The sequence below is a fragment of the Helianthus annuus genome, chromosome 14 (assembly GCF_002127325.2).
Source record: "Helianthus annuus cultivar XRQ/B chromosome 14, HanXRQr2.0-SUNRISE, whole genome shotgun sequence".
In the NCBI taxonomy this organism is placed as follows: Eukaryota; Viridiplantae; Streptophyta; class Magnoliopsida; order Asterales; family Asteraceae; genus Helianthus; species Helianthus annuus.
In genome coordinates, this window is record NC_035446.2 from 169,687,971 (window position 1) to 169,702,645 (window position 14,675).

Genomic DNA, 14,675 nt, shown 5'->3' on the forward strand with positions numbered 1-14,675 from the left:
ATTAGATTTTTTATATAAAAACGCCACTAACCACGCCGCTCCCACTCCTCCCTTTTTTGCACCACGCCACTTTTTTCTGACGTGGAAGCCACATGTCAAATAACGCCACTATTTCATGCCCCCCGCTCCGTATAGCCTAAGAAAAGTAGAGTTGGTGTGAATACACCTAGCACTCATGACCCATTCATCAAGAAAGGGGTTGATTTAGGTAATTTTTGTTTGTCAAAGGAATATAAGAGTTAAGTTGGGTCACTTAAATTATACAATTGGTTAAAGTGGGTCACTCCTATAAAACTTGGAGCATACATATATAATGAATTTAGAGAAATTTTAACTCGTACAAGTTAATGAATTTAGAATAATATTCATATCTTGTATTTACACCTTAAAAAGCAACCAAACTGTTGAGTGGGTTCTTAACTTGAGCATTCAGTTTTGCAGATTAGACAAAATATCTTCATCAATAGCCTCTTCTTGATGCAGTTCACATGATAACCTTGTCCATATTTCCACATCTTCCCAGTCTTATCCAGTTATCCCCATTATTTTACTCTTCCTGATCAAATAAAAAAAAGTCAAAACCGAATATATTATACTTTTTATAAATATAGAACCCAAACCCAAGGATTTTCAAGATCAAATATATACCTTATAAGGCATATGGGACAAGAAACCTCCCCATGGTTTTCGTCAGGACAATGATTTTTCTTCATTAAATACTTGGACATGTTATCCTCGGGAAAAACCGTGCTAACATTCCCTATCCTTTCCTAATGATTGAGCAGTGCAGCAAAAAAATTAGCATACTAAATTAAAAAGAAAGGTATATAACTAATTTTTATCAAATCTCATTATGATGTAATATGTAACTAATTATTATCAAACCTCATAACTCATGTTGTTGATGTCTAGTCTCATATCTCTATATTGATCGAAGAAGTTCCTAGAATTATGATCTACCGTCTCTGGAATGTATCTGCATGACGAACAAAATGTGTTCCCAACCTGAATACCTCGTTTGCTCAGTTCCACCTTTTGGGAAGTCTCCCAGCAACAGCTCTTCATGCTAGTACATTTGATTTTGGCAATGCCCATCCATTCCGTTCCATTTCATTACATAACCATTTATTGTATGATCATTCGTCAAACCTAGCTCCTCTATCACCTATTTGACTGAGAAAGACACATGTATGCAAATGAGTTGTGAACTTTAAGTAACCATGAAAGCCTAATAGATTAGCATTAATACCAACAAAATAAATAACTACTTCATTTCATTGCCACGAATTATCTAACCTTTATATTCTTGTCCTAAAGATGTTGAAGCAACAGGCGCTGCACTAATGTCTGCAAAAATTTCTGAGCTGGACTAAGATTCAATAGAACGAATGGCAACCTTGATTGAAAATGGGGGTATTTGACCCTGACAGACATCGGTTTAGTAACTTGTAAGAATTCTAAATTCTAAAGCAATAAAATCAAAATTCTTGAAAATGTTGTAGTTTAAGATATGTGCCTGTAATTTAGCAAGTTCATTAAGTAGATGTTTGTTTCAAGTTAATTAAATGTATCTACATTTTGCAAGGCATGTAAATCAACATAACAGATGAGGACTTATCTTGATATAAAAAGGACCACCAACTGGATAAGGGTATTACAAAACTGCATCATTTAGAATAACACGTGGGTAGTTATATTACTGACAAATGCAACACTTGGATTAATTATTTACCTTTTCCGAATGATTTTTTTAATGTCATGAATAAACATATGTCCCAAAGTAAGCTTGACGACCTCGTACGAAATATATGTTGCTCTGTACAATGCGAGACGTTTGGATCAGTAAATACAAATACAATGATAGACGTTTGGATCTAAAAGTAGGTGCATTTCCAAATTCACTTTCAAGTGATTACTCTTTTAACTTGGCATACTCTGTTGAGGGTTTAAAATATAGGATCTGTAAAAAAAAATCAACATAAGCCAAGTTTATCCCCATTAACACAGTCCACACACTCTTCTATGACAAAAACACAAGCAACACTATAATTTAAAAAAATGAATTTTAAAATATAGGATCTGAGCCGCTTCACTTATAACTTCTGGATCAAAATTAGCTTCCGGAGAATCATAAACCAAACCTGACACAAACACGAACAATCAAATCTCAAAATTGTTAATTAAATGCACTAAATAAACACAAAAGTAGCAAAATCGAAAGTGAAATTAAAGTTATAACTACTTACAATGGGGGACGGCATACCGGTGGTGGTTAGGAGATGGTGGATTTGACGGTTGTGATGGTTGATTGGGAGGCGTTGACGACCGATAGAGCGGCAACGACGGTAGATTGAGAAGTGGCGATGATCGCCTTGGTGGTGGTTGTGTCTGATGGTAAAATCTCTTCTTACGCATGTAAATAAATGTAGAACAAACATGATAATATATAAATCATATGTCGTGGTAGTGAGTGGTTATTGTCATCAACGTGGGTTGGAGAGAAAGAAGGAACAAAACTGTTCAAGAAGGAAAACTGAACATTTAACCGCTAAGAAACCTCTCATTCTAGAAGGTTTCTTGTATTTTATACCGCTGAGATTTAATCTCAGCCTCATCTAACGTTGGAGATATATATTGACTTGGATGGTGGTTAGGAGATAATGGGTCTAAAAATAAGGAGAAAACTTGCAAGAGGAGTGGAGATCATGGGCCTAAATTTATGGAGAAAAACCACCAGCAAAAAACTGCAAATAACCTCCATTAGAGCGGTTATTTTTGCTAGTTTAAACGGCTGAGATTTCATCTCAACATGATCGAACGGATGATATTGATTTTAAAGGTAACCGCCACTTAATGGGTTCCATATATATATATATATATATAATATCAAACAATATATTTAACCTTTTATAGTTTTTAAGCTAAGGTTAATATGATAGGAAGGTGGGAAGAGAAAGAAAACCTACTTAACTTAAGGCTTTATGACCCTCATGATCATCATGATTTTTCATGTCAATGTCATGTCACCTGCCTCTAATCCACCATCCAAAACCAATACTCTAAAGATGTGGTCATGACCCAAACCATTATCCCCTTATTTATTTTAATTTATTTTTGTCTAAAAAAAGGAAACAATTTCTTGAAAAATGAAAATGAGGACCATGGTTGACATGGTTTAATCCACACAAACCATGGTGGATCATGCAATAGGGTGGTGTCGCATTCCATTCATGTTCCTATCTGGTCAATCATGTCCCAACCATGACCCCACACCCTTTAGTCTAAGAAAACTCAAGAAAACCTAAGGTTGGAGAACTCGCTAGTCGGCCGGTAAGGTGGGGACTAGCGACTACTTGGAATCATGGTTGCAAAAGTCGCTAGGCGCTCCCTAGTCGGATTCGGGAGTACTCGGCTTAGGCGGAGATTACTCGGGGAGTAATTGGCCTGGGAGACCAGTACTCGTGCCTCTGAAGCCTACCTTGTAGCGAGTACTCGGGGAGTACTCGTAGCCTAGGCGGGACTTTTACAACCATGCTTGGAATTACTCGAGATTAATTGGATCGAGTTATGTAATTTTCAGTTTTATGTATACATATACATATTTTTATAGGTTAATATTTTAAGTAGTTATTTTTAACTCTTACGCAACTCACTAGCAATTAGGGCTGTAAACGAACCGAACGATTGAACGAACACGAACAAGGTCTTATTCGTGTTCGTTCGTTAAGGAAATAAATGTGTTCACGAATGGTTCATGAACACTTACCGAACGAGATTTTATGTTCGTGTTCGTTCGTTAAGGAAATAAATGTGTTCACGAACGGTTCATGAACACTTACCGAACAAGATTTTATGTTCGTGTTCGTTCATTAAGGAAATGAGCGTGTTCGCGAACGGTTCACGAACACAAACGAACAAATAAATTTGGCGAACGCGACGAAAGATAAAGAAAGATGGCCCAGAGAGTAGCACTGAACTTGAATCCCTTATTGTGGAACGGAGGTCGATCTTATTCGCCGATGTAAATAATGAGAAATGAAAGGGAAATGATGCATAAACAAGGTGAAAGTGAGTTTTCTAGTTTAATTGTTAGGGTAATAAAATATATAAAAGTTTAATAATATAAAAAGTACAAATAAAATATAAGAAAGTACAAAGATCTTCAACTAAAACACAAACATACGAACATAAACGAACGCAAATCAACGAATGTTCACGAACACCTTACCGAACGTTCACGAATACAATCGAACGAACGAGACCTCTGTTCATGTTCGTTCATTTAACTAATCGAACGAAATATCTTGTTCATGTTCGTTCGTTTATTAAACGAACGAACATAAACGAACTTCCCGCCGAACGGTTCACGAACTGTTCGCTGAACGTTCGGTTCGTTTACAGCCCTACTAGCAATTAATCGTCGCCTAGTTATGATTTTTATAACACTGAGAAAACCTTATATAACATTTTTTTTAAATTAGTGAATAAGTCACCTATAAATATATAAAACATGGTTATGCTTCAAATGGTAATTGATAGCAACAAAACGAAATCATTTTGTAACTTTACACCTATCTAGATGAGATAAAATATTTTGTTTCTCACATTGAAAAAATTTACATTTCGAGTTGTTTACCTACCAAACATAGAGTTTCAAACTACTCAAATTATTTGTTATCACGTTTAAGAACAAATAAGTTGGTTTTTTTTTTAATTTTATAAAAAAAAAATGAATTCTAAAAGTTGATTAGACTCGTTCAAAACAACATCATAGGTTTATGATATGGAAGTAAAACAAATTACCGCTTTCTATGGCACTAATAGAGATAAAATCAAGGTTAATTGTTGCTGTTATTATTATTATTATTATTATTAATACAATTAGTATAGATTATTATTATTATTATTATTATTATTATTATTATTATTATTATTATTATTATAAGTCTTCAAATATTATCGATTGAGACTTAATAATTTTTTAAGTTCTTGAAACAGATGGTTACAGCAACAAACATTTCAATAAAAAAATACCATTATAATATATGTAACGTCTTTAGAAGTTTACATAAGTGACGGATTCAGAATTTTATTCTAATGAGTTTTTTTTAGTAAATCCTTTTTAATTCTCACTTATTTTTTCCAAATACACTGGATTCCTAGAAACCCACAAATATGAGCTAGATCCGCCCCTGGTTTACATCTCAAATGTGACAAAAAGGGTAAATATTAAATAAAGTTATATCCAAACAACTTTGTCACATGTTGTCAAGTTGAAATAACTTAATAGCTTAAACCAAAATTAAATCAAATTAAATACTTGTTATAGCCATTAAATAATCGATCATTTCATTGTCGGTAAACAATACAAAGACTATCTAAACCTGTAATTATCATATTTTTTTGGTCACCTCACCTAAATATAAATATCTAAATGTAATTAATTTTCAAGTTTGTTCCATACTCTCCTATCTTTTCTGCGATCTGAAAGAGAGAGAAAAATACAAAATCAAAATGACAGATATTGCAGAGAGAGAAAGATAGAAAACCTGAGTACTTACTACTTCATGTGAACCTTCTATGGTACTTCTATGGTTTGGTATGTATGTGTTTCATGATCTTCTAATTATGCATTATTATATTATTTGTTTTGTTATGCAATTTATCTTGCCTTTTCAATACTGAAAAACATAAAATAATATTATTATTATATAACTTGTTATGGGTGATTAAATTTTGCAGAAATATGGAAGACAATGAAGTGATTAAAGGGGTAGATGAATTATCTACACCTTCATGTTTGGTAGTTGGTTTAGCAGTTAGTGAAAGTAGAAAAACCAAATATGTTGTTAGATGGGCTTTGGATAAATTTGTTCCTGAAGGTATGCTTCTCTTTAAAATGTTCTTCATCCGCCCTAAAATCACCAGAATTCCTACACCAAGTAAGTTTCCTTGATTAATATTTCATATATATAATGATATGATATTAAATTATATATTTTGAAATTTTATAAAAAAATGTTTTTTTTTTTTTTTTTTTTTTTTTTTTGGTAGTGGGATCTGTTCTGATTTCTCAAGTGAGAGAGGATGTGGTGAATGCTTACAAGAAGGAAGTTGAATGGCAAACTTATGAAAAGCTTCTTCCTTTCAAGCACATGTGTGATAGGAGAAAGGTTTAAGCATTTATTTATTTTCTTGATTATATATTTAAATATTGATTGAATTTTGTGAAACAATATTAATATAAAGTTTGCTTTTAATTTTTATGATCTGTTTTTGAGTGCAGGTGGATGTAGAAATTGTGCAAATTGAATCTGATGATGTAGTAGAGGCAATAAAACATGAAATTTTAAAAAATAATATTAATAAGCTTGTAATTGGAGCTTCATCCAAAGGCATATTCTCAAGGTACCGAATTATTCTAGTCGTTTTTGTTTTTGTTTTTGTTTTTGTTTTTGTTTTTGTTTTCATCGCGTGTCGATAGTCTGTGATTTTATAGATTTTTTTTTTTTGTGTTTTAGGGGTAAGAATTTGTCGTCGAAAATCTCGGAAAGCATTCCAAGCTTTTGTACTGTTTACGCTATTTCGAAAGGGAAATTATCTTCACTTCGGGCTTCTGATTCGGAAACCATTGGATCGAGTAAAGATGACAACCATAGTAGTGATTCAAGTTCTGTTACAAATTCTTCAAGTCTTGCAACAAGCTCTAGAACAGGTAGCAGTTGACTTTTATGGTCAACGAGACAAAAAAGTTATATGTATGATATCAAGTCAAATTTTAAACTTTTTGATTGATAGTTTGTGTTCGTGACTGCGTGACAGAGTGGACCGACCAAGGCTCGGCGACGTCATACTCCCAGTTCTTTCCAAATTCACTACCGACGCCATGTTTTGAAACACCTTCGTTCAAAAACGGCACCCTTCACAAAGAAACAAGTTCTTCGGAAAGTTCTGGGAATAAGTTTTTCGACGGTGGTGAAGGAGACGAAAGTCACGAAACAACCGTTTCTTATGCCGGTAATCCTGATTATTTTCGTGCAAATAGTACGGTTTCGAGCAGCCGAAGCTTCTTGACTGAAAACCAATCATGGACATCGGATCAAGATTGCATAGCTTACGCGCCTTCAGAAATTTCGTCAGAAATTCAGGCATCTTTCTAACTATGCTGTTTCTTAACATGCTTTCGTGTTCTTGTCATTGGCGAAGCTTGACCATGAAAACCGGGGGGGGGGGGGGGTGTCGAAAACGTATATACTAAAAAATTTATATAGAACCGGGGGGTCGTAAACGTATATACCCAAAAATTTCTATACGAAAACTACATATATAACACTACTGAGCGAAAAGTTGGGGGGGGGGGGGGTTGGGCGCCCCTCCCGGCCCCTCTTAAGCTACGCCCTTGGTTCTTGTAATGTTAATAACTCGACAAACTCGCTATGCAGGATAATAATATCAATTTCGAGATAGAAAAATTAAGAGTTGAACTCAGGCACTTTCGCGGGATGTATGCACTTGCGCAAAACGAAACATTTGATGCGTCTAGAAGGGTGCGTAACTTCCGTTTTCCTCTTGACTTTTACTTTTAAAGTCAACGCTTAAATTCGAGTAAAACTAATGTTTAGAACGTACGGATTTGTGTCAGCTGAGTGATCTTCAAAAACAGCAACTAGAGGAATCAATCAGGCTCAAGGATTTAAAACTAAAAGAAGAAGAAGCCAAATCTTTAGCGCAAAAAGAAATGGAGCAGCACGAGGCTGCTAAACGACAAGCCGAATACGTAAAAGAAAATCTGAGAAGAGAAGCTGCGATAAGAAAAGGCGCGGAAGAGAAGGCGTTACATGAATCTAGAGAGAAACAAAAGCTACGAAACGCCATAACCGGAGCTTCATTGCACTATCGGAAGTTCACGTGGGAAGAAATCGTGGCTGCGTGCTCATCGTTTTCCGACGATCTTAAAATAGGAACGGGAGGAAATGGAACGGTTTATAGATCGAACTTTCATCATACGGTTGCTGCCGTCAAAGTTCTTCACTCTCAGGAAGCTCATAGAACCAAACAGTTTCAACAAGAGGTATTAATCGACATTTTGCAAAATTGCTTCATGTTCATATAGGGCTGTAAACGAACCGAACGAACACGAACAAGGCCATGTTCGTGTTCGTTCGTTTAGGAAATTAACATGTTCGCGAACTGTTCACGAACGCATACCGAACATAAGTTTATGTTCGTGTTCGTTCGTTTAGGAAATTAACATGTTCGCGAACTGTTCACGAACGCATACCGAACATAAGTTTATGTTCGTGTTCGTTCGTTTAGGAAATTAACATGTTCGCGAACTGTTCACGAACGCATACCGAACATAAGTTTATGTTCGTGTTCGTTCGTTAAGGAAATTCAGTTGTTCACGAACAGTACGTGAACACTGGTCTCGAACACAAACGAACGCAGGCGAACACAAAAGAACCCAAACGAACATTTAACTTAAAAATAAAAAAAATATTTATACTTAAACATTGGATATAAGTAGTTAAATACAACCACCAAGTGATAAATCAAAACACAAGAAGTCTAATACACCACCAAACGATGAATCTACTTTAATTAACTTAGACATAATTATCCCCAAAAATGTCTTAGCATGTCCAAATTTTAGTTAACTTAGAAAAAATAGGGTTTCAAGTTTTCAATATGTTTAGATAAAAGGTTTATTATATATTATTTTTTAATATAATCAAACGAACACGGACGAATGTAGCCGAACATATTACCGAACGTTCACGAACGCAGTCGAACGAACGAGACCTATGTTCGTGTTCGTCCGCTAAGCTAGCCGAACGAAAAATTTTGTTCGTGTTCGTTCGTTAAGCTAATCGAACGAACATAAACGAACTTCCCGCCGAACGGTTCACGAACTGTTCGCTGAACGTTCGATTCGTTTACAGCCCTATGTTCATAATTCAAACCGAATATTTGATTTTTGCAGCTTGAAGTATTGAGCAAGATACGGCATCCGCATTTGCTTATTCTTATCGGCGCGTGTGTGGATCACGGCTGCTTAGTTTACGAGTACATGGTAAACGGGAGCTTGGAAGAGAGACTGTTTCGCAAAAACAACACGCCACCGATCCCGTGGTTCGATCGATTCCGTATCACGTGGGAAGTAGCATCAGCATTAATTTTTCTTCATAACGCAAAGCCGAAATCAATCGTTCACCGTGACTTGAAGCCTGCTAATATCTTGCTTGATCAAAATATGGTAAGCAAAATCGGGGACGTTGGTCTTTCAACGATGCTTCAGTCGGACGTTTCTTCTACTACCACCGTTTACAAAGACACGAGTCCAGCCGGAACCCTTTGTTACATCGATCCGGAGTATCAACGGACCGGATTAGTTTCTCCAAAGTCCGATGTGTATGCTCTTGGTATAGTGATTTTGCAGCTGCTGACTGCAAGACCAGCGATTGCGGTGACACATGTGGTGGAAACCGCGCTTGAAGATGATGAGTTAGCGAATGTATTAGATCCGGAAGCGGGTGAATGGCCAACTGATGAAACCAAAGAGCTAGCCGTTTTGGCGTTGAGTTGTGCTGAGCTTAAACGAAAAGATAGACCGGATTTAAAAGATACGGTTCTTCCTGTATTGGAACGACTGAAAGCAGTTGCAGATGCGGCTCAAAGAGCCGCATCTGCATCTAAGACTCAAATCAGCATTCCTAACCACTTTAGATGCCCGATACTTAAGGTACGCTTTAATAGGTCGAGTATTTCTTGTTCTTACGGTTTTATCAAACATTCAGAATGCTGGCAATTTTACACGAATACACGACACGAACCTACACGAAGTTAACAGGTATCGTGTATGGCCTTAACAGGTATCGTGTACCAAACAGGTAGACACGAGATTACCTGTTAATTTTCGTGTATAAACAGGTTAAGTACATGTTTACGTGTTAATACCCGTTAGTACACAATAAGAAATTAAATTAAATAAACTCATCAGCCATGTGCGTGTTGGTTCCTTAATTCCTTTCTATTTTCATTCCTCATTCAATTCAAAAAAAAAATAAAACCCTAAACTCCCTCTATAACCTCAGATAGCATGTCGTGTTCGTGTTAACAGGTATTAACAGGTAATTTTCGTGTATATCGTGTCGTGTTCGTGTTTGAAAAAAAGGACACGATAATTTATCGTGTCGTGTTCGTGTATGGGATTTCGTATATCGTGTCTTATCGTGTAGTGTCTTATCGTGTACGGGTATACACGATATGCCAGCCCTCTAAACCACCGTTGTTTAAACATGCAGGAAGTTATGGGTGATCCTTGTGTTGCGGCCGACGGCTACACCTATGAACGCGTGGCGGTAGAGAAATGGTTGGAGGAGAGTGATTGCTCGCCGATGACGAATTTACCCTTGACTAGTAGGAGTTTAACGCCTAATTACACGCTTCTTTCTGCAATCTTGGAGTGGAAATCTAGAACCTAATAATAGTTTTTTTTTTTTTTTTTTTTTTTTTTGGGATTGTTTAGTGTACATGTGTTTTGATGTTTGATTTATCTAGATGCTATTTGGGTCTGACTGACATGAACCTTGAGTAAGTTTGAAAATTTTATGAAATTTATAAGAATTATACCACAATAATTTTATAAAACAAGTACATGAGAACATCAAGAGTGAAGTACATAGTGATTAATAGGCTTCTTGTTATCAAACTAAAACATAAAGTTTCACGAGCTAGCGTCCAGCTAGACGACGGCTCCTGCCACTAAAAGCTCCTAAATTTGATGGGTCTCTAGCGGTTGAGGTTCCACCAACGCGGTAGCTTCTACCTTGAAAAGCACCCCCGGTTGACTCGTTCTGCTTAACCGGACTATTTATTTGGTACCCCCGGCCCCAACGCTTTACGAGCTTGTGACTGCAAAGAAAAATGTTCAAGGACAACAAAAACAAGAATATCCGACAGAGGTGGTAAAAATGTTCAAGGACAACAAAAACAAGAATATCGGACAGAGGTGGTAAAATGGGCGGGTGAGTTGAGTCGACGCTTTGCCAAGTTTTGTTTATTTCCAAAATCCTATTTAAAAAAGTTAATCGGTTAAATATGATTACAAAAATTATCGAAGTTTAGTAATATAATGATTTAGAAGGTTGTATGCATTAAGATATGACGTTTTTGTTAACTTTCAAACTGTTTGACCTAATTGATTCATTTGACTCGTTACCTTGTAGCTAAATTTGGACGTAAATAAACGAACGGGACGTGTGTGTTCATGTTCGTTCGCTTAATAAAAACGAAACCAAAAAAAAAAAAAAACATTTTTCATGTTCGTTCGTTTAGTGATTAAACGAACTTCCCGTTGAATGCTTCACGAGCAGTTCACTGAACGTTCAGTTCGTTTACATGCCTACAGGTAAATGGGTCGATTGCAAAATCGACCCATAATATGAGACGTGCAATGTGTCGGTTTTGGTTACTAGAAAACCGGCAAGGATACACCCAAAATGGAGTCTTGCAGATATCGTTGCCGCCAGCAAGAGGGTAAAGAACTGTTAAGAAGTAATACAAATGGCCAACCCCAATTCCTAATAAGCTCGGTATCAACGGGTTTCCGAGCACCAACTCAATAGCAAGCATGGTCCAAGGTAAATAGACCCCCTGCATACTCATTACAATCAGTTTTTCAATTATCGTACTCGCGTTTGCATATAATAAATCATATGATCTCGCTTTCAATACCTTAAACTCCACGAGACCGTGAAAGTTAATACGGGTGTTAGGGAGCTCACGACTCCAGACGTAAACGATCATGAAAACCAACGAGGCCCCCATGAACGGAGACCAAAGAAATGGAATGGCAGATATCGCCTATCATAATATGTCACGTGTCAAAATCTTTACTAAAACAAAAAAAGTAAAGAGTAAACTGCCATTTTGGTCCCTGTGGTTTGGTCAATTTTGCCACTTTAGTCCAAAACTCAAACTTTTTGCATCTGGGTCCTGTGGTTTCAGTTTTATTGCCATTTTGGTCCAAAAATGAAATCAGGTCATATTTGTCTTATAAAATCCTGTTATTTTGTCATTTTCCGCAGGAGCAAAATGATCATTTCTTTTTTATAAATAAATACCATATTTTATAAGACAAATATGACCTGATTTGCCCCTGAGGAAAATGACAAAATTGCAGGATTTTATAAGACAAGTATGACCTGATTTCATTTTTGGACCAAAATGGCAATAAAACTGAAACCACAGGGACCCAGATGCAAAAGGTTTGAGTTTTGGACTAAAGTAGCAAAAGTAACCAAACCTCAGGGACCAAAATGGTAGTTTACTCAAAAGTAAAAAATAAAATTATTTTTTTTTTTTATAAAAAAAGTGGTTTGCTAGTATACCAGTAGCGAGAATGCTCCGAAGAAAAACATCCATACGTAATCTGCAGTCCTCTTGTCAAAAGGACCCCTCTCTAACTGAACTCCGTATTTTAATCTGGAATACCCGACATCAATTATAAAAACAGTTTATACCGTAAATTATATATAGTTGAAAGCGGATGAGATCAAGAAAGGTTTACATAATGAACAGCCGAAATGCGAAAGTAAAAGAGAACGATCCGATGAAGATGAAGTTTGTAATAAGCCTCCAAATCTGCATCATGAAAAATTCAAATTATGTTTCCGGCACGTGATTAGAACCATCAGAGGTGGCAAAGTGGGCGGATCAGGGCAAGTTAGCGAGAAACACCTTTTTTTGTGTAGAATGTTTTGAAAGGTCAAATAGTTCTAAAAATTCTTTTTGTGACAATGAGTTTTTGAATAAATCTATTTATTAGGGTGCTAAACGGGTCGTTTCGTGGGTTGACGGGTCTTTTTGTGACCCGAACCCGAAAATTTTAGACGAACCCGAACCCGAAAATTGTGTCATACATATGAACCCGAACCCGACCCAAATCTTCTCAGGCTGACCCGAAACCCGACCCATTCAACCCGAAATTTTTTTATTTTTTAATTTTTTTCAGCAAATTAATATATTAAAATTAACATCTAGTACAAAAAAAAACACAAAATTATATAATAAAAAGGGAAATTGGCCTGTAATAATCCCACTTAGACCTTATTGACCATTAATAATCCCATCTCAGAATATTCCCCCCACCAGTCCCACCTTTCACATATTTTTCCTACAATGGTCCCCCGTTAAAAAAACTTAACGGAGTTAAGCTTTTTTCCAAATTACAAACAGATTTTTTAGGGCTTTTCATAAGAACGACAATACGAGTCCATTGATGTAAAACTTGCCTCGAAACGGTGCTCCAAACGAAGAAAATGGCGCGTCAATTCGGGTGTTTAAATTTCCAATTAACCAAAATCAAGTCACTTGAAGCACCATTTCGAAGTATGTTTTACATCAATGGACTCGTATCATCGTTCCGATCAAAAGCCCTAAAAAATCTGTTTGTGATTTGGAAAAAAGCTTAATTCCGTTAAGTTTTTTTAGCGGGGGACCATTGTAGGAAAAATAAGTGAAAGGTGGGACTGGTGGGGGGAATATTCTGAGGTGGGATTATTAATGGCCAATAAGGTCTAGGTGGGATTATTACAGGCCAATTCCCCTAATAAAATTACATTAAAATCATGAAATATTATGTCAATTTCCCTTTTTAAGTTATATTTATGACATAAAACTAAAAAACCTAATCAAATTATGACATAAAACATATTGTAAAAATATAATTTTAATATAAATGGGTTAGACGGGTCAACCTGACAACCCGACCGGGTTGACCCGAACCTGACCCGTTTAGCTAAACGGGTTCGCGGGTTCAACCTGAAACTGACCCGAACCCGTTTAGACTAAACCCAAACCCGCGAATTTCGTGTTAGGTTTGTGTCGTGTTTTCTGGTCGTGTCAGAAATTCACACCCCTAGTTATATACACTAGAAATAGTTTTTGCGCGAGTTTAGCCATGTTCCCTTATTATTTATTTTTTTTATTTACTCATTTGGCCCGTAACTCCGTAAGGAACCCTATAGTAAGTAAACGAGTTAAAATTGTCACCTCTACAAATTAGAAAAATCTTTACCTGAAAGCGCTTAAACACGTCTTCATAAGAGAGAGCTAAAATCGTGGGACTGTAAAGCTGAAGATGACGACCCAAAGACTTCACTAAACAGACGGTTGCATACGTCTTTGCAACAGGAGGTAAGGAATTATAATACCTGATTATTATATTGAATATATAAACACTAGAAATACATCTAACACACATAAAAAATATAAATTTGAAAGAGAAGGGGCCTTACTGAGCAGGGGTAGACATTGTAGATGATAGAAGGCTGGTTCTTGTATGAACTAAATCAGTTGGTTTTTATATCTCACATAACAAAGATTAAATAATTATCAATAGAGTAAATTTCTGTTTTCGTCCCTGAGGTTTGTCAATTTTAACTTGTTTAGTCCAAAAATCTAATATATAACAAATCCAGCCCTGAAGTTTGCATTTCTTAACGCTTTTCATCCCTAAGGGTGCTTTTTCATTTAATTCTTAGGGATGAAAAGCGTTAAGAAATGAAAACCTTAGGGATGAAAAGCGTTAAGAAATGCAAACCTTATGGATGGTTTTGTTATAAATTAGGTTTTTGGATTAAACTAGTTAAAATAGACAAACCTCGGGGACG

General features: G+C 36.1%; 3 protein-coding genes across 21 annotated transcripts; 1 reads left to right on the forward strand and 2 right to left on the reverse strand.

Annotated features, from left to right (window-relative positions):
- Positions 1-270: 270 nt before the first annotated feature.
- On the reverse strand, positions 271-2,680 carry LOC110905018 (probable E3 ubiquitin-protein ligase HIP1). 18 transcript variants are annotated; one of them, XR_004879892.1, is made up of 8 exons: positions 2,247-2,677; positions 2,094-2,141; positions 1,917-1,960; positions 1,733-1,816; positions 1,297-1,423; positions 886-1,173; positions 649-770; positions 271-556 (listed from the first exon to the last, which is right to left on the reverse strand). XR_004879892.1 is itself a non-coding variant. In XM_035983556.1 (4 exons), exons 2-4 carry the CDS (start codon positions 1,093-1,095, stop codon positions 526-528), a joined length of 363 nt encoding a protein of 120 aa, XP_035839449.1. In that variant the 5' UTR covers positions 1,096-1,173; positions 1,297-1,960; the 3' UTR covers positions 271-525. The 18 variants fall into 18 exon arrangements, 1 of the variants encoding a protein (XP_035839449.1); XR_004879894.1 differs by having other exon boundaries at positions 1,297-1,816; positions 2,264-2,680; XR_002572868.2 differs by having other exon boundaries at positions 1,297-1,816; positions 2,247-2,680.
- Positions 2,681-5,442: 2,762 nt separating this feature from the next.
- LOC110905019 (U-box domain-containing protein 35) lies at positions 5,443-10,634 on the forward strand. 2 transcript variants are annotated; one of them, XM_022150895.2, is made up of 10 exons: positions 5,443-5,599; positions 5,743-5,942; positions 6,055-6,173; positions 6,287-6,408; positions 6,522-6,715; positions 6,823-7,148; positions 7,443-7,547; positions 7,643-8,071; positions 8,984-9,742; positions 10,305-10,634. In XM_022150895.2, the coding sequence occupies exons 2-10, from the start codon at positions 5,747-5,749 to the stop codon at positions 10,482-10,484; spliced, it is 2,430 nt and encodes an 809-aa protein (XP_022006587.1). In that variant the 5' UTR covers positions 5,443-5,599; positions 5,743-5,746; the 3' UTR covers positions 10,485-10,634. The 2 variants fall into 2 exon arrangements, with proteins under 2 accessions (XP_022006587.1, XP_022006588.1); XM_022150896.2 differs by having other exon boundaries at positions 5,743-5,882.
- Positions 10,595-14,448, reverse strand: LOC110905021 (derlin-1). The gene is made up of 7 exons (XM_022150899.2): positions 14,301-14,448; positions 14,081-14,216; positions 12,572-12,645; positions 12,393-12,486; positions 11,737-11,865; positions 11,495-11,655; positions 10,595-10,914 (listed from the first exon to the last, which is right to left on the reverse strand). The coding sequence occupies exons 1-7, from the start codon at positions 14,315-14,317 to the stop codon at positions 10,734-10,736; spliced, it is 792 nt and encodes a 263-aa protein (XP_022006591.1). The 5' UTR covers positions 14,318-14,448; the 3' UTR covers positions 10,595-10,733.
- Between the last annotated feature and the right edge of the window lie 227 nt (positions 14,449-14,675).

What these genes read in the sequence shown, in the direction of transcription:
- LOC110905018 (XM_035983556.1), bottom strand. Translation starts at nt 1,095, where the DNA reads ATGGGCATTGCCAAAATCAAATGTACTAGCATGAAGAGCTGTTGCTGG. An exon ending in TCAACAACATGAGTTATGAG is followed by an intron (nt 771 to 885) that starts GTTTGATAATAA and finishes CTCAATCATTAG; the next exon opens with GAAAGGATAGGGAATGTTAG. An exon ending in TGTCCCATATGCCTTATAAG is followed by an intron (nt 557 to 648) that starts GTATATATTTGA and finishes TTATTTGATCAG; the next exon opens with GAAGAGTAAAATAATGGGGA.
- LOC110905019 (XM_022150895.2), top strand. Translation starts at nt 5,747, where the DNA reads ATGGAAGACAATGAAGTGATTAAAGGGGTAGATGAATTATCTACACCT. An exon ending in TCCAAAGGCATATTCTCAAG is followed by an intron (nt 6,409 to 6,521) that starts GTACCGAATTAT and finishes TTTGTGTTTTAG; the next exon opens with GGGTAAGAATTTGTCGTCGA. An exon ending in CATTTGATGCGTCTAGAAGG is followed by an intron (nt 7,548 to 7,642) that starts GTGCGTAACTTC and finishes GATTTGTGTCAG; the next exon opens with CTGAGTGATCTTCAAAAACA.
- LOC110905021 (XM_022150899.2), bottom strand. An exon ending in ACGTGTTTAAGCGCTTTCAG is followed by an intron (nt 12,646 to 14,080) that starts GTAAAGATTTTT and finishes TTCATGATGCAG; the next exon opens with ATTTGGAGGCTTATTACAAA. An exon ending in GCATTTCGGCTGTTCATTAT is followed by an intron (nt 12,487 to 12,571) that starts GTAAACCTTTCT and finishes CGGGTATTCCAG; the next exon opens with ATTAAAATACGGAGTTCAGT.